Source organism: Staurois parvus, unplaced genomic scaffold, assembly GCF_062004578.1.
Source record: "Staurois parvus isolate SC_StPar_1 unplaced genomic scaffold, SC_StPar_1.0 ptg001614l, whole genome shotgun sequence".
Lineage (NCBI taxonomy): Eukaryota > Metazoa > Chordata > Amphibia > Anura > Ranidae > Staurois > Staurois parvus.
The window spans coordinates 751,891-768,566 of record NW_028319410.1 but is presented as its reverse complement, the minus strand read 5'-3'; the positions used below and the strand labels follow the sequence as shown (position 1 = coordinate 768,566).

The 16,676-nt window shown below is 47.8% G+C and overlaps 1 protein-coding gene across 1 annotated transcript in view; it reads right to left on the bottom strand.

Annotated features, from left to right (window-relative positions):
- POP4 (POP4 ribonuclease P/MRP subunit) overlaps positions 1 to 15,676 on the bottom strand; it is a 29,463-nt gene extending 13,787 nt beyond the window's left edge. Inside the window, exons 1-3 of the mRNA XM_089663024.1 lie at positions 15,519 to 15,676; positions 6,132 to 6,181; positions 2,934 to 3,154 (exon numbers count right to left, since the gene is read on the bottom strand). Coding sequence (XP_089519150.1) covers positions 2,934 to 3,154; positions 6,132 to 6,181; positions 15,519 to 15,525 — 278 coding nt within the window. The 5' untranslated portion in view covers positions 15,526 to 15,676. The remainder of the gene's footprint in view (positions 1 to 2,933; positions 3,155 to 6,131; positions 6,182 to 15,518) is intronic.
- Positions 15,677 to 16,676: the final 1,000 nt, after the last annotated feature.

Below are 16,676 nucleotides of genomic sequence, written 5' to 3'. Positions count from 1 at the left end.
CAACATGGGTGTGACGGGAGTCACTTTGGGTGGGGGGCCCATGGAACACAGCTCACTTTGGAGGGGTGGGGAGACCCCTGTCTCAGCTCCCCATACCCTATTATGTGTAAGTCACCCTGTGCCTGTTAGGGGTACAGGGTGATCTGTCCTAATATTGGGGTGGGGGGTTGTGGATTGTTTAATGCCATGTGGTTGCATCCCATTGTTCTATTGTGTGTCTTGCTTGGGAGCAAACTATTATGGGATGTGTTTATGTGTATTGGCTTGGGGGGTCTCCAGCAGCCTCCCCCTGATGGGACTGTCTGCTGGTGTGTCTTTTGTTACTAAAGGTAGATTGCCCCGCCCTGTGTCATTATGCAGGGAGGGGGGGATTGTTTCCTTGAATGTATATATCTTGTATCTGTGTCAAAATAAAGTAGTCTATTTCCTGGTTTACTTCAAGACTGGCGGCGTCTAGTCTTGTATGGTCTGCTGTGCTGTCTGTGGTCGGTGTTCGGACGGGGAAGCGGTCTTATAACGGAAGTACCCAAGTGCAGTCTGGAGTCGGTTCCCTTACAACGGGTTTCTGTGTTCCTCAACCAGTAGAGCCAGCATTCCTCGAATAATTTTAGCATGAACTTCCAAGAATGCCTTCCAGGTTTTTACTACTTTTTGGCCACCATTAGGGAAATTTCCCCTTATTTCCTGTTCTGGTGACAACGGTTTTACCAAACAGGAAGTGAGACAAAATCTGCAACGGGGACACAGACAGATAAAAACAAAATCGGAGTTCTAGCGTTCTTCTACTGATAAGAAAACCCCTCTCTCTGTGTTACTGTTGGAGATTTTCCTTTACTTCCTGTTTGTTGAAAACCATAGTCACTGAGGCAGTAACGCAGGCCATACATGGTTCGAATTCCTAACGATTTTCGTATGAAAATCAGACCTAAGAATAATCGGCCGATTTTCTCTGTTAGTGGGGCAATGGCATCGCCCGATTTTCGTGGTTCCTCCCCATTTTGTTTATCGGGCATGCTGGAAAATTCATGAAAAACAACCGATTTTCAAAATCATTGGTGGCACCACTGGATTACAGAACTAACAACGTTTCAATTTTCGGATGAAAAATCGTTCGGAATTCGAACCATGTATGGCCTGCATAAGTGAAGCAAAATTTCTCAAATAAAGGCCCTGATAGCAGCTAAAAAAAAAAAAACTGACACGATTTTAACCCTTATCCACCTTATACAAAAATAAAAGTTTTGGCTGGACATGCACTTTAAGGCTCGGTTCACATTGTTGTGACTTGAAAGTTGTGCGACTTACAGTGCAACTTTGCAGTGCGACTTGTTTGCAACTTTGATGTGATGCAACTTTGGCTTTGGTCAAAAACCCCCTGAAGTCAGATACCGTCAATCCTTGTGACTTTTGTCATTGCGTGTCTACGGCATTGCCTGTCTACGGCATTGCCTGTCTACGGCATTGCCTGTCTACGGCATTGCCTGTCTACGGCATTGCCTGTCTACGGCATTGCCTGTCTACGGCATTGCCTGTCTATGGCACTAAAGTTGCACCAAAGACTCAGAAAAGTACTGCAGGATCTTTTTTTTGAGCTGCATTGATTAAAAGAGAAGTGTGGGTTTGTTTTTTTCCCCAAATTATACTTACCTAGGTGGTTACCGATGCTGCATCTGTCCCCTGCCGGCTCGAAGTGTGAGAACTAAGTGATCACATGACCGCTGATCGCCGCATTCTCACCACCACCGCTCTGAGCAGAGAACGGCGACGGTCAGTCACCGCTGTCTGCTCTGCCCTCCCCTTGCACACTGGAGCGCTGGGCTGTGGAAGGGGGAAGGAGTGGCTGGCTCAGGCTCTCAGTGGCTTGCTGATAGGCTGAGCCACGTGCCGAGATCTGCTTTAGACTCTGGGGTGGATCCTGACTTAAAGTCGGGATCTTTCCCCAGCCTGGGCCGGCTGAGTGACGTCAGCCGACAGTGGGCTTCAGCCAGCTATCAGCTGAAAACGGGTCACAGGAGGCCAGAACGAACTTCACTCCTGTGATCCACAGAAGACGTAAAGCCAAAAGACCTGGAATGTATTTAGCTGATTAAACCGCTTTCCACCCACATACTGCATATGTGCGGAGACGAAGAAGGTGGGCTTTAAAGTGGTTGTAAACCTCAGACGTGAAATATGAACAAAGCATATCCTTCTATAGCAGGGGTCTCCAAACTATGGCCCTCCAGCTTCCCCCTCCCTCCCTCCTCAAAAGGTGCCAATTTTTAATGGGGAACGGGGGACAAAGGATTAAAGTGGAACTTCCCCTTGTGGGTGGAGCTCCGCTTTAAAAGGACACTGGGCCTGGGTGGGAAGGGATCGACTCATCTATAAATAGAAAATGGATTTCCCCAGTGCAGTGTAGTGAGTTTGGCACAGTGAAAGAACATGACCTCTCTCTAGTACAGTAATTCTCAACTAAGGTTCCATGAAACCCTAGGGTTCCTCCAGAGGCTGCTAGGGGTTCCTCCAGAGGCTGCTAGGGGTTCCTCCAGAGGCTGCTAGGGGTTCCTCCAGAGGCTGCTAGGGGTTCCTCCAGAGGCTTCTAGGGGTTCCTCCAGAGGCTGCTAGGGGTTCCTCCAGAGGCTGCTGCCTGACTCCTATCTGATGGTGCCTGCCTAGATCAAGGTCCATTTCCACTTGACAGAGCCAGTAGCATGACACCAATGGTCTTCAAAGCTGTGTGTAGTGGTGGCATTCTGACTACCACTGTTAGGGGGGAGCATTCTTCCTACTGGCCACCAATGTAAGAGGCATCTTCCCAATGACCCCCAATAGACTAATCTTAGCAGGGGTTCCCAGGGATTATTTTAAGGGTTTCTTTGGGTAAAACGCTTGAGAAAGTCTGCTTTAGTGCCCGTCACGGTGCTTGGGAACAGAGAGGGCAGCAGTCTCACCTCTGTTGGTCAGCTTTGATCTCGAACAGCCTCATTTCTCGGCGCTCCTTGGCGGTCAGTCCTTTGGCCTTGTTGTGTTTCCTCTTCTTCTTCTTGTGGACATGCTCCAGGATTACGGCCTTCCTCTGCAGCCACTCCTCCACCGACACCTTTTTCAGCTTCGGTATACAACGCTTTAGAAAGGCATTGACAAACGCAGCTGCTTTCCTTGAAGGCTGAATCTAGAAACAAACCAACAACAATTCTTCAAAAAAGTCTACAAACCAACCAAAACCAAATTTGTTTTGTACTTGTAGCATCTTTAAAGTCGTCGCAAACCTTCCCACCTGCATAGCACTGGAGGTTGTATGACCTGGAATAGGAAGTTGTCTTGTCCCTTTGGCGAATAGGGACAAGCTAGGTGAATGAATACATAGAGAAAACGATCACACATAGCATTACAAACTTCAGCCATGTGTGAGCTCATCATTACAATGTCATAGGGTCTTCTTATCACATCTCATAATGAGTCCAATTATAGCCACAGCTTTAGGCAAGTTCTGCCCTCCTCACATTTGACTTTTTTTTTTTTTTTAAGATTTTTTTATGAGAGTACTGGTCCACCCTCACAGGGCCCCACTCACACCTGAATGTAGCAGAAAAGTGTGTTCCCGCGTAGGGTTTTGTTTTTTTGGACCTGCATTGATCATGTCGTTTCATGGTGTCATTTCCTGCACTGTACACACAGCCTATAGTAGAGTATATCTTCCCATTCCTTTGGCAGGAATTTCTGTTTGTGTTCAAACATATGGTACAGCACTGCACAAGTTAATGCATGACCTCTTTCTGTAGTCTGAGAACTGACACTTCCTGTGACAAAACCAATACCCCACAATCCCAGGGTCTCTCAGACTAGTGCTGGTGCAGTTACAGTAATTAGATATGACAGCCAAAAAGCAGGCAGAGCGTTCACAGAGAGCTCACTGATGCAGCATTTGTGCTGTAACACAGAGCAGATGGCGACACATGCACTGGAAGTTGTATGACCTGGAACAGGAAGTTGTCTTGTCCCTTTGGCGAACAGGGACAAGCTAGGTGAATGAATACAAAGAACAAAGGTATACCGCTCAGGCAAGAAACCAGATCAATCTACAATAGGTGCAGGCTCTGGCTCGCCACCACACACGATGCAATAGGAAGAAGGGTCAGCCGCACACCGGAGGATAGATGAATGTAGTGTGTATTTATTGATCCATAGGACACACAAAACACCAGGACATGAATACAGGACCTGTTAACGCTTTTCACACGATCTCGTGCTTATTCATAAGGCATCATTTAAGCACGAGATCATGTGAAACGCGTTAACAGGTCCTGTATTCATGTCCTGGTGTTTTGTGTGTCCTATGGATGAATAAATACACACTATATTCATCTATCCTCCGGTGTGCGGCTGACCCTTCTTCCTATTGTAGGTGAATGAATACATAGACGAAATCAGACAATCGGCCATGGGACTACAAACTGCAGCCACATGTGAACTCATCATTACAAGGCAATAGGGTCTCGCAATCACCTTTCACCACGAGTCCAATCATATCCAAAACTTTAGGTAAGTCCCGCCCTCCTCACCTTTCACTTTTTTAAATGTTTTTCCTTTTAGATTTTTTTTATGAGGGTATTGGTCCACCCTAAGGCCCCATTCACTCCTTAGTGTAGCAGAAGTGCACGTTCCCGCTGGTGGGTTTTTTTTTTGCACGTTTTTAATGTGTTATGTACATTTTGCCTAGGGTTGCCCATTCACTTGAATGGGTGACAAACGTCCTAAAATAGCTCCCAAACCTTTTCCGTTGTAGAGCGTTGGGTGTTTTACAGTGAGCGTTTTGGCGCATTTGATCTCATGGCAAAATACACAACTGCTACCGTCGCTTGGGGTGCCATTAACAATTATTGGTACTGCAAACGCCATCCACAATTGCAGCACGTTTCCGAAATGTATGGTAAAAATGCACATTTTTGTGCATTTTGTCAAACATTTAGGAAATGTGCAGGTGTGAATGCAGTCATTATCACGTTGAAACTGATATGTCCTAAATAATATATACTTCATTAGCTTATCTACTACTATTTTATATGTTTACTACTTAAAAGAGATTTTTTTATATTTTTTTTTTTTTAAATCATACTCGCCTAGGTGGACGCAGCATTGACCCGATTCTGCATCTGTCTCCGACCAGCTCTAAGGGTGGGAACTGAGGGATCAAACACCGCTGATTGCTTAGTTCTCCCTGCTGATATGAGCAGAGAGCAGTGACTGTCAGCGCAGCCAACCCGTTCAGTGTGCTAACAGTGAAGCACACACTCCCCGCCACCTAGTAAAACACTCCCTACGTATAGTTAACCCTTTGATCACCTCTCATGTTAACCCCTTCCTGCCCAGTGTCATTAGTACAGTGTCAGTGCTTTTTTTGTTTAGCACTAATCACTGTATTGGCGTCACGGGGGATGTCAGTGACACCAGGTGAGTTCCCCCCCAGTGTCAAAATGTCCGTCGCAGTCCTGCTAAAAGTCTCTGATTGCCACCATTACTAGTAGAAAAAAAAAATCCCTGTATTTATACCGTCATTTGTAAATGCTATAACTTTCATGTAAACCAATTAATTTACATGTATTGGGATTTTTTTTGGCAAATACATGTCGCAGAATACATTTTGCCTAAATTTATGATTAAATTGATTTTTACATTTTTTACTGGACATGTTTAATAGTAAAAAAGTCCAAAATATTGTTTTTTTTCTCAAAATTGTCGGACTTTTTTTTCTTTTCTAGCGCGAAAAAAAAAAATGCACAGGAGATCAAATAACACCAAAAGAAAGCTCAATTAATGTGAAAAAAAGGACGTAAATGTAATCTGGGTGCAGCGTTGCATGACCGCACAATTGTCAGTTAAAGTAAAGCAGCACCGTAATGTAAAACAATTGCCTGGTCAGGAAGGGGGGGGAAATCCTCTGGAGGGTAAGTGGTTAAAGGGATAAAACATGGGAACATGTGTATGTATGCCAGAGCTATACTAAATGTTTTTTGCCCTTATAGACGTTTTAAATAAATGAATCTGCTCTTACAATATGCATACCGTAGCCCCACAATACACAAAATATAAACAAACTAGTTAAGAAAAAAAGGACAGTTCGGTTCTACAGAATATTACATAGGAATTACCTCCAAGCCAAGTTCTTTCGCCTCCTCGAAGGGTAATGTTTTGTAGACATCTGGGAGAGAGAAAGGGGAGAGGGAGAGAAGGAGGAGGGGGAGGGGGAGAAGGAGGGAGGGGGAGAAGGAGGGAGGGGGAGAAGGAGGGGGGGAGGGAGGGGGAGGGAGAGGGAGGGGGAGAAGGAGGGAGGGGGAGGGAGAGAAGGAGGGAGGGGGAGGGGAGAAGGAGGGAGGGGGAGGGAGAGAAGGAGGGAGGGGGAGGGGGAGAAGGAGGGAGGGAAAGGGAGAGAAGGAGGGAGAGAAGGAGGGAGGGGGAGGGAGAGAAGGAGGGAGGGGGAGGGGGAGAAGGAGGGAGGGGGAGGGGGAGAAGGAGGGAGGGGGGAGAAGGAGGGAGGGAGGGGGGAGAAGGAGGGAGGGAGAGGGAGAGAAGGAGGGAGGGAGAGGGAGAGAAGGAGGGAGGGAGAGGGAGAGAAGGAGGGAGGGAGAGGGAGAGAAGGAGGGAGGGAGAGGGAGAGAAGGAGGGAGGGAGAGAAGGAGGGAGGAGAGAAGGAGGGAGGGAGAGAAGGAGGGAGGAAGAAGGAGGGGGGAGAGGGAGAGAAGGAGGGAGGGAGAGGGAGAGAAGGAGGGAGGGAGAGGGAGAGAAGGAGGGAGAGAAGGAGGGAGGGAGAGGGAGAGAAGGAGGGAGGGAGAGAAGGAGAGGGAGAGAAGGAGGGAGGGAGAGAAGGAGAGGGAGAGAAGGAAGGAGGGAGAGAAGGAAGGAGGGAGAGGGGGAGAAGGAGGGAGGGGGAGGGGGAGAAGGAGGGAGGGGGAGAAGGAGGGAGAGGGAGAAGGAGGAGAGGGAGGGGGGAGAAGAGGGAGGGGGGAGAAGGAGGGAGGGGGGAGAAGGAGGGAGGGGGAGAAGGAGGAGGGGGGAGAAGGAGGGAGGGGGGAGAAGGAGGGGGAGGGGGAGAAGGAGGGAGGGGGAGGGGGAGAAGGAGGGAGGGGAGGGGGAGAAGGAGGGAGGGGAGGGGAGAAGGAGGGAGGGGGAGGGGAGGGGGAGAAGGAGGAGGGGAGAAGGAGGGAGGAGAGAAGGAGGGAGGGGAGAGGAGGGAGGAGAGAGAGGAGGGGAGGAGGAGGGAGGAGAGGGGGGGAGGTTGGTGGGTGGGAGGTTTGGTGGTGGTTGTGGGTAGGGGGGTGTGTTGGTGGTGGGTTGGAAGGAGGGAGGGAGAGGGAGAGAAGGAGAGAGAGGGAGAAGGTGTGGTGTGTTGGAGGTGGTGGAGTTGGAGGTGGAGGGTGGAGGGGGGGGGAGGGGGGGGGGTGTGGGGGGGGGGGGGGGGGAGTGGGGGTGGAGGGGTGTTGGATGTGGAGGATTGGGGATGGGGAATAATTTCAATGTCAGTTAAGGCTTTATAACATTTCAAAACTGTTTGAGTAAGTAATAGAAGATTTTAAAAACCTGTTTAAAATGGTGCTGGTACAGAGGGAGTGAGATTTTTTAGAACACAACTAACTTCTAATTCATGGAGTTCAAAGAAAACCTTTCCCCCCCATTACATAGCTTATATTATACCATATATAAAATAAAAAATATCACCGGGCCTTTGTGCTTCCCTATGCAATGCAGGCAGATCATGGCTAGTGGGAGGGGCTGGCAGGTTGCTGTACACAGCTTTCTGAAAACATCACACCACCCTTCCTCAGTACTCCTCTCAAGAGCCCTAATTCAAGTAGTGGGTTGGCTCTTGGGAGAAGTTCTGCAAATATTAAATAGGATACGTGGGTGTCAGTCACAAAACTCCCAGGTGGAGACAGAGATTATGGCAGGGAGACCTCACTGTTGGAGTGTCATATATATATGCTGCCAGGGCTGACCCAGACCAGCAAGCTTCACTTATAACTAAAATATTACTTTTGGGAGGACATAACCTTTAATATTTGTTTTTCTTTTCCCTACAACGTGACACGTCGGCGTTGTTATGGTGCTCGCAGAACCCCTGCCAGGAATTCCAATGGTGGTCGCAGAACACTGCCGGACTTCCAGAGTTCCCTGAAACAACGCTGTGCACATTCTATTACCAAAAAGGGTAGTTAAGTGCCTTGGAGGTGACTGGTCCTGTGCCTAATGCCAGCTATCCTTTGGTAAAACAGTTATTATACTTCCAGAATGCCTTCATGTTGCTCACCTAGACTAACCCAACTACTCTTTTGCCTTCTGCCTGCCCAAGACCTCCAGCCTGGACCAAACTACCATTTACCTGTCCATGACATTTGCCCCGGCTTGACTACTCGTTTGCTTATCGTGTGCCCATGACTTCAGTTGGGCCAGACTATTTTTTTGCCTGTTGCCTGACCAGGACGTCTGCCTGGCCTGACTACTCTCTTGCTTATCCCTTGACCTCTGTTTGGACTCAACTATTCTCTTGTCTGCCGTCTGCCCATGACCTTTGCTGGGCCTGACTACTCTCTTGCCTGCTGCATTCCCATGACTTCTGCCTGGCGTGACTACTCTCTTGCCTGTTCAAGACTTCAGCTGGCCTGACTACTCTCTTGCCTGTTGCCTGTCCAAGACTTCTGCCCGGCCTGACTACTCTCTTGCCTGTCCAAGACTTCTGCCCGGCCTGACTACTCTCTTGCCTGTTGCCTGTCCAAGACTTCTGCTGGCCTGACTACTCTCTTGCCTGTTGCCTGTCCAAGACTTCTGCTGGCCTGACTACTCTCTTGCCTGTTGCCTGTCCAAGACTTTGGCTGGCCTGACTACTCTCTTGCCTGTCCAAGACTTCTGCTGGCCTGACTACTCTCTTGCCTGTTGCCTGTCCAAGACTTCTGCCCGACCTGATTACTCTCTTGCCTATTTCCTGTCCAAGACTTCTGCCCGGCCTGATTACTCTCTTGCTTGCTGCATTCCTATGACTTCTGCCTGGCCTGTCTACTCTTTTGCCTGTTGCCTGCCCAAGACCTCTGCCTGGAACCAACCACTCTCTTGCCTGCCATCTACCCATGACCTCCGCCTGGACCCAACCACCCTTTTGAATGCCGCATGCCCATGACCTCAGCCCAGGCCTGACTACTGGCTTGCTTACCGCCTGCCCATGCCATGACCTCTGTTTGGACTCAACTACTCTCTTGCCTGCCCCCAGCTCATGACCTCTGCCTGGACCCAATTACTCATTCGTCTGTCACCTGCCCATGACCTCCGCCGGGCCTGACTACTCTCTTGCCTTTTGCCTGCCCTGACCTCTGTCTGGACCTGAATACCGTTTTGCCTGCTGCTTGCATACAACCTCCACCTGGACCCAACTACTTTCTATCTTGCCCATGACCTCTGCCTGGACCAGACTACTCTTCTACCCATTATTTCCTGTACAGTCCTCCACACCATACCCATTCTGTTCCAGCTACCCGCTTGCTGAGGCATTCCAAGACCACGAACATTTCCAACCCATCGTCACCATCAGGATCTCTGGTGAAGACCAGCTGAGCGGTCATTTAGACTCTGTATCAGCTGCCAGGGGGCGCCATGACAGGAGGCACTCCAAACCATGAGAGTGAAGCCAGTTTGAGAAGGTTCCTGGTTCTGATTTGTATATCCAACCCACCATTGCATATAAAGAATATATTATATTCCCCCAGTTTTCTTTTTTTTTTAACAATTTCTTACTTTTTTCTTTAAATCAGAGCTGTTCCATGTTTGCGCCTCCTAGACGGGATTCTGCAACCTTCCCTGCCACAGACTGAAGATTTAATGAAATGATGGGGTTTATGTATCAATCTACGGCACGCTACAAAGCTGCATATGCCCAGATTCCAGGGGGAGGATTTACGGCCCCACAAAAGCCGTTTATTGCGGTTTATTTTTACTGGGACTCGGGAAATTTATCAGCGACATTACAATTTGCTTTTTATTGCGCTCTTCAATAAAACAAGCAGTTTTTTTTTTCTTCTCTGTAACAAGTCTCTAAGCCGAGGACAATCGTTCTCTGCTCATTGTGGAGGGCGCTTTGCGTCACGTCTCTCTCCTTGGTTTTCCCTCGGCGTTTGACATAATTGTTTACTGCTCTGGCAGCTGGTACGTGCCGTCTGCCTCCATTTTCTCTTTTTAATCTGCTTTTCCTGTTTGAGGAAGCAGTAGAGAAAAGCCATCTCTGGGGTGGTAAAATAAAAGCTCCGGCCTTCCCTTCAGTGTCGCACAGTTGTACCGGCTCCTCTCCTGGACTTACTTTCACCGCACACTGTGAGCTTCTCACATTAGAAACTGCCCCATTTCCTGCCTGGGCGGGGATATCCAGCATCATCTAGCCCTTTCCTCCCAACCTGACTGTCCCTGGTCCACTCCTTATACAGTGGGGATCGAAAGTTTGGGCACCCCAGCTAAAAATTTGTATTAATGTGCATAAAGAAGCCAAGGAAAGATGGAAAAATCTCCAAAAGGCATCAAATTACAGATTAGACATTCTTATAATATGTCAACAAAAGTTAGATTTTATTTCCATCATTTACACTTTCAAAATAACAGAAAACAAAAAAATGGCGTCTGCAAAAGTTTGGGCCCCCTGCAGAGTTAATATCTTGTACTGCCCCCTTTGCCAAGCTGAGACCTGCCAGTGTCATGGATTGTTCTCAATCATCGTCTGGGAAGACCAAGTGATGTCAATCTCAAAGGTTTTAACCACTTCCTGACCGGCCGTTGTATATAAACGGCCGGACGGTGGCACTGCAGGGTCGAGTGGCCATCTATAAACGGCCTCCCCGCACCCTGCTTGTGCGCTCCCTCGGAGTGCGCAGCACCGCGATCCGGTGCCCGCTGTGTCCTCCGGACACAGTTAAACACCAATCATCAGACGGGACCTCTGTACGAGGTCCCGATCATCTGATCACTGATTGGCCAATCAGTGATCACATGCAAAGTAGTAAGCAAGATGTCACTTCTGACATCATTGCTTACTATGTGTGAAATCTGTGAATGATCACAGAGGTCACATGGTACAGGGCTATTCACAAAAGCCTTGTACCATGTGACAAACTGTGACCAATCACAGCTCACTCAGTTCTTCTCAATGAGTGCAAGAATGCACACAGAGAGAAAGAGAAATGATTGCTTTTACATCCTATATGGGTGTAAAAGCAATCAGTGTAAAAAAAAAAAAAAAAATCTTCATCACCCCTCACAAGCAGTACAGTGTCACCATGGTGACACTGTACTGCTAGGGTGACAGTATGTAAAAAAAAAATATAAAAATAAAAATATAAAAAAATAAAATAAAAATGTAAAAAAAAATGTTTAAAAATTATAATTTTTGCTTATAAACTAATTTGGATTTTTTTTTTTTTACTAAAAAGATAACGGAATAAATTTTGGCTAAGATTTATGATGAAATATTATTTATTTGCAAAATTTTATTAAAAAAACACTTTTTTTCAAAATTTTTGGACATTTCATTTACATAGCAAAAAAAATACAAATCCCAGTGGTGAATAAATACCACCAAAATAAAGCTTTATCTATCTCAAAAAAATGGTAAAAAATTCATTTGGGTACAGTGTTGCATGACCGCGCAATTGTCATTCAAAGTGTGATAGCGCTAAAAGCTGAAAATTGCCCTGGTCAGGAAGGAGGTAAAAGTGTCCGGACAGGAAGTGGTTAAATGCCCAGACTCATCTGACCTTGCCCCAACAATCAGCACCATGGGTTCTTCTAAGCAGTTGTCTAGAAAACTGAAACTGAAAATAGTTGATGCTCACAAAGCTGGAGAAGGCTATAAGAAGATAGCAAAGCGTTTTCAGATGTCAATATCCTCTGTTCGGAATGTAATTAAGAAATGGCAGTCATCAGGAACAGTGGAAGTTAAAGCAAGATCTGGAAGACCAAGAAAAATATCAGACAGAACAGCTCGCAGGATTGTGAGAAAAACAATTCAAAACCCACGTTTGACTGCACGATCCCTCCAGAAAGATCTGGCAGACACTGGAGTTGTGGTACACTATTCCACTATAAAGAGATACTTGTACAAATATGGTCTTCATGGAAGAGTCATCAGAAGAAAACCTCTTCTACGTCCTCACCACAAAAATCATCGTTTGAACTTTGCAAATGAACATATAGACAAGCCTGATGCATTTTGGAAACAAGTTCTGTGGACCGATGAGGTTAAAATTGAACTTTTTGGCCGGAATGAGCAAAGGTACGTTTGGAGAAGAAGGGGCACAGAATTTAATGAAAAGAACCTCTGTCCAACTGTTAAGCATGGGGTTGGATCAATCATGCTTTGGTGTTGTGTTGCAGCCAGTGGCACAGGGAACATCTCACGAGTAGAAGGAAAAATGGATTCAATAAAATTTCAGCAAATTTTGGATGGTAACTTGATGCCATCTGTGAAAAAGCTGAAGTTAAAGAGAGGATGGCTTCTACAAATGGATAATTATCCTAAACACACCTTGAAATCCACAGGGGATTACATCAAGAGGCGGAAACTGAAGGTTTTGCCATGGCCTTCACAATCTCCTGACCTCAACATAATTGAAAATCTTTGGATAGACCTTAGAAGAGCAGTGCGTGACAGACAGCCAAGAAATCTCAAAGAACTGGAAGACTTTTGTAAGGAAGAATGGGCAAAGATACCTCAAACAAGAATTGAAAGACTCTTGGCTGGCTACAAAAAGTGTTTACAAGCTGTGATACTTGCCAAAGGGGGCAGTACAAGATATTAACTCTGCAGGGTGCCCAAACTTTTGCAGACGCCATTTTTTTGTTTTCTGTTATTTTGAAAGTGTAAATGATGGAAATAAAATCTAACTTTTGTTGACATATTATAAGAATGTCTAATCTGTAATTTGATGCCTTTTGGAGATTTTTCCATCTTTCCTTGGCTTCTTTATGCACATTAATACAAATTTTTAGCTGGGGTGCCCAAACTTTCGATCTGTATCTACGGTTTTCATTTCTTTCAATTATGGAGGATCAGCATCACATGGGGGGGGGGACTTACCTAGGGTGGTCTGCATGCGAATACAGCCTGCCTAGGAATGCCCTTATATCAGTCTATGAAGGAATTTTTCATAACTGCATAACTCCTTGCTATGTACTACTCCCTGCTGACCCCGCTCTCCATGATCTGCCTGCATTGCCTAAAGAAGCACAGGGACCCAGTGATGTCTGGGTGTAAAATAAGATATGTAATTGAAAAGGTTTTATTCAAAGCTGAATTCCATGAATTCAGCAACTTTGCAAAAGACGAGTGTACGTGTCCAAGTAGATGCATGTCATCTCCAGGATTGATCCCTATTATTTCTATGTGACAGGTTTACAGGATACACTCTGGCTGTGAGAGGAGAGAGGCACACAGAGCAGCTATGCCCGCCACTCCCTTCTGCTGCCCATTCACAGAAGCCTTTGTATTTTGTGAATGAGTTTGCATAATACAAAGGCTTCTGAGAATGGGCAGAAAGAGGGGAAATACAGGCATAGCAGTTCCAGCAACTCTTCTCTTGAAGGAACTTAGCCCACAGTGAGCAGCATTGGAGCTCCGGATGTTATCTTCCTGGATCACAATAAACCTGACAGATGTGAATAATAGAGAGAAGTCTACAAGACGGCAGGCGCCTCGTTAGACTGAGCTCATGGCACGCCCGCACCTTTTACTAATATTTAAATAGGCTGTAAAGGGGATTAAAAAAGCCCTCGCTGACCTCTATAGATGCAGGCACTGAAGAGCCATTCATTCACAGTGGAAGCAGTGAAGCCATCCAGTTTGTTCCCTCAGCCACTCAGCACCCCCTGCTCCTCCTCCCAGCAATTTATCTCAGCACCCTCTGCTCCCCCTCCCAGCAACAGGAGCTCAGATACCTCCTCCCTGAAATAATTCAGTTCAACTCCATCCTCCTAGTGATGTCATACAAGAGGAGTCCCTGAAGTGCCCCTATTTGTCCCCCAATATAAGATGTGACTCCGGGGTTCCCCACTATACAAGATGTGTCCCTTGAATTGTGTCCCCTGGGGTCCCCCTTCCCATACAAATGTGTCCCTGGAAATGTGTCCCCCCCATACAAGATGTGTCCCTGGAAATGTGTCCCCCAAGGTCCCCCCCATACAAGATATGTCCCTGGAAATGTGTCCCCAGGGTTCCCCCCATACAAGATGTGTCCCTGGTAATGTGTCCCCCAGGGTTCCCCCCATACAAGATGTACCCCCCCATACAAAATGTGTCCCTGGAAATGTGTCCCCCCCCATACAAGATGTGTCCCTGGAGATGTATCCCCCCCCCCCCCCATACAAAATGTGTTCTTGGAAATGTGTCCCCTGGGCTCTCCCTCCCCATACAAGATGTGTCCCTGGAATGTGTTCCCCGGGGTCTCCCTCTCCATACAAGATGTGTCCCTGGAACGTGTTCCCCGGGGTCTCCCTCCCCATACAAGATGTGTCCATGGAATGTGTTCCCCGGGGTCTCCCTCCCCATACAAGATGTGTCCCTGGAATTGTGTCCCCCGGGGTCTCCCTCCCCATGCAAGATGTGTCCCTGGAATTGTGTCCCCCGGGGTCTCCCTCCCCATACAAGATGTGTCCCTGGAATTGTGTCCCCCGGGGTCTCCCTCCCCATACAAGATGTGTCCCTGGAAATGTGCTCCCCGGGGTCTCCCTCCCCATACAAGATGTGTCCCTGGAAATGTGCTCCCCGGAATCTCCCTCCCCATACAAGGCGTGTCCCTGGAAATGTGTTCCCCGGGGTCTCCCTCCCCATACAAGGCGTGTCCCTGGAAATGTGTTCCCCGGGGTCTCCCTCCCCATACAAGATGTGTCCCTGGAATTGTGTCCCCCGGGGTCTCCCTCCCCATACAAGATGTGTCCCTGGAAATGTGTTCCCCGGGGTCTCCCTCCCCATACAAGATGTGTCCCTGGAATTGTGTCCCCCGGGGTCTCCCTCCCCATGCAAGATGTGTCCCTGGAAATGTGTCCCCCGGGGTCTCCCTCCCCATACAAGATGTGTCCCTGGAAATGTGCTCCCCGGAATCTCCCTCCCCATACAAGGCGTGTCCCTGGAAATGTGTTCCCCGGGGTCCCCCCATACAAGATGTGTCCCTGGAAATGTGTTCCCCGGGGTCCCCCCATACAAGATGTGTCCCCGGAAATGACAGAACACCTTTAGTAAATAATTCCAGATATCTCTAAACTTCCATCTTGGTCAAAAGAAAAAAAAACAGTCTTCTGCAGCCATTTCTCCCAGCATTCCCCAGACCCCAGTGCATGCTGGGAGGAGTGACCCCAGGGAGTATTTTTGTGATATAGTTTCATTATTGATGGCGGACTCCCCCCTTCCTAAGGGTTGGAAGGTGTAATTCAGAGCAGCCTATTTCCTCTGATAGCTCTCAGCTTCCCCCTCCCCCCGTCTTCCCGGGGCTCTGTGGCATGCAGGTGACAACACTCACGCTCCATCTCTGCTCACGTGTGCCGACTGTCGCCACTTCCGGGTTCTTCCTGATGGCGTCACGCGTTGGGACGGTCCTTACCGGCTTCGGTGCCTCTAGCCGGAGTTGCCACGGAGACAGAAGTCCCTGAGAGGTTGCCAGGCAGGCGGAACATTCGTCACGTAACAGAGCTCTGAGCCGGCAGATCATGTGACAGCTGAGTTTCAAAGAGAACCTGTCACCAACCAATGAAACGTTTTTGTTTTAAATCAATAAATGAATATGTTTGTCATTTGCAACGTATTGTATTTGGTTCTGTTTTGGTTTATTTGTTTTATACTTTTTTAAAGGTAGGAGCAGATAAAGTGACCCTCCAGACCGTTCATTTCAAGGGGGAGGGGGATCTGTACTGGGTTAGGGGCTCTAAGGTGAGCCTTGTACTGGGGGGTATGAGCTTGGAGGGAGGGGCTATTTGTACTGGGAGGAGGGGGTAATGTTTGGTTGTAATCTCTACATTGTGCATTACATACTCCTGACCCCTGCGCTCTGTGCATTACGTACTCCTGACCCCTGTGTTCTGTGCATTACATACTCCTGACCCCTGCACTGTGTGCATTACATACTCCTGACCCCTGTGCATTACATACTCCTGACCCCTGCGCTCTGTGCATTACATACTCCTGACCCCTGCACTATGTGCTGTATGCACTCCTGACGCCTGTGCTCTGTGCATTACATACTCCTGACCCCTGCACTATGTGCTGTATGCACTCCTGATGCCTGTGCTCTGTGCATTACATACTCCTGACCCCTGTGCTCTGTGCATTACATACTCCTGACTCCTGCGCTCTGTGTATTACATACTCCTGACCCCTGCGCTCTGTGCATTAAATACTCCTGACCCCTGTGCTCTGTGTATTACATACTCCTGACCCCTGTGCTCTGTGCATTATGCACTCCTGACCGATGCACTCTGTGCATTACATACTCCTGACCCCTGTGCTCTGTGCATTATGCACTCCTGACCCCTGCGCTCTGTGTATTACATACTAATGACCCCTGTCCACTGTGTATTACATACTCCTGACCCCTGTGCTCTGTGTATTACATACTCCTGACCCCTGCGCTCTGTGCATTACATACTCCTGACCCCTGCGCTCTGTGCGTTACATACTCCTG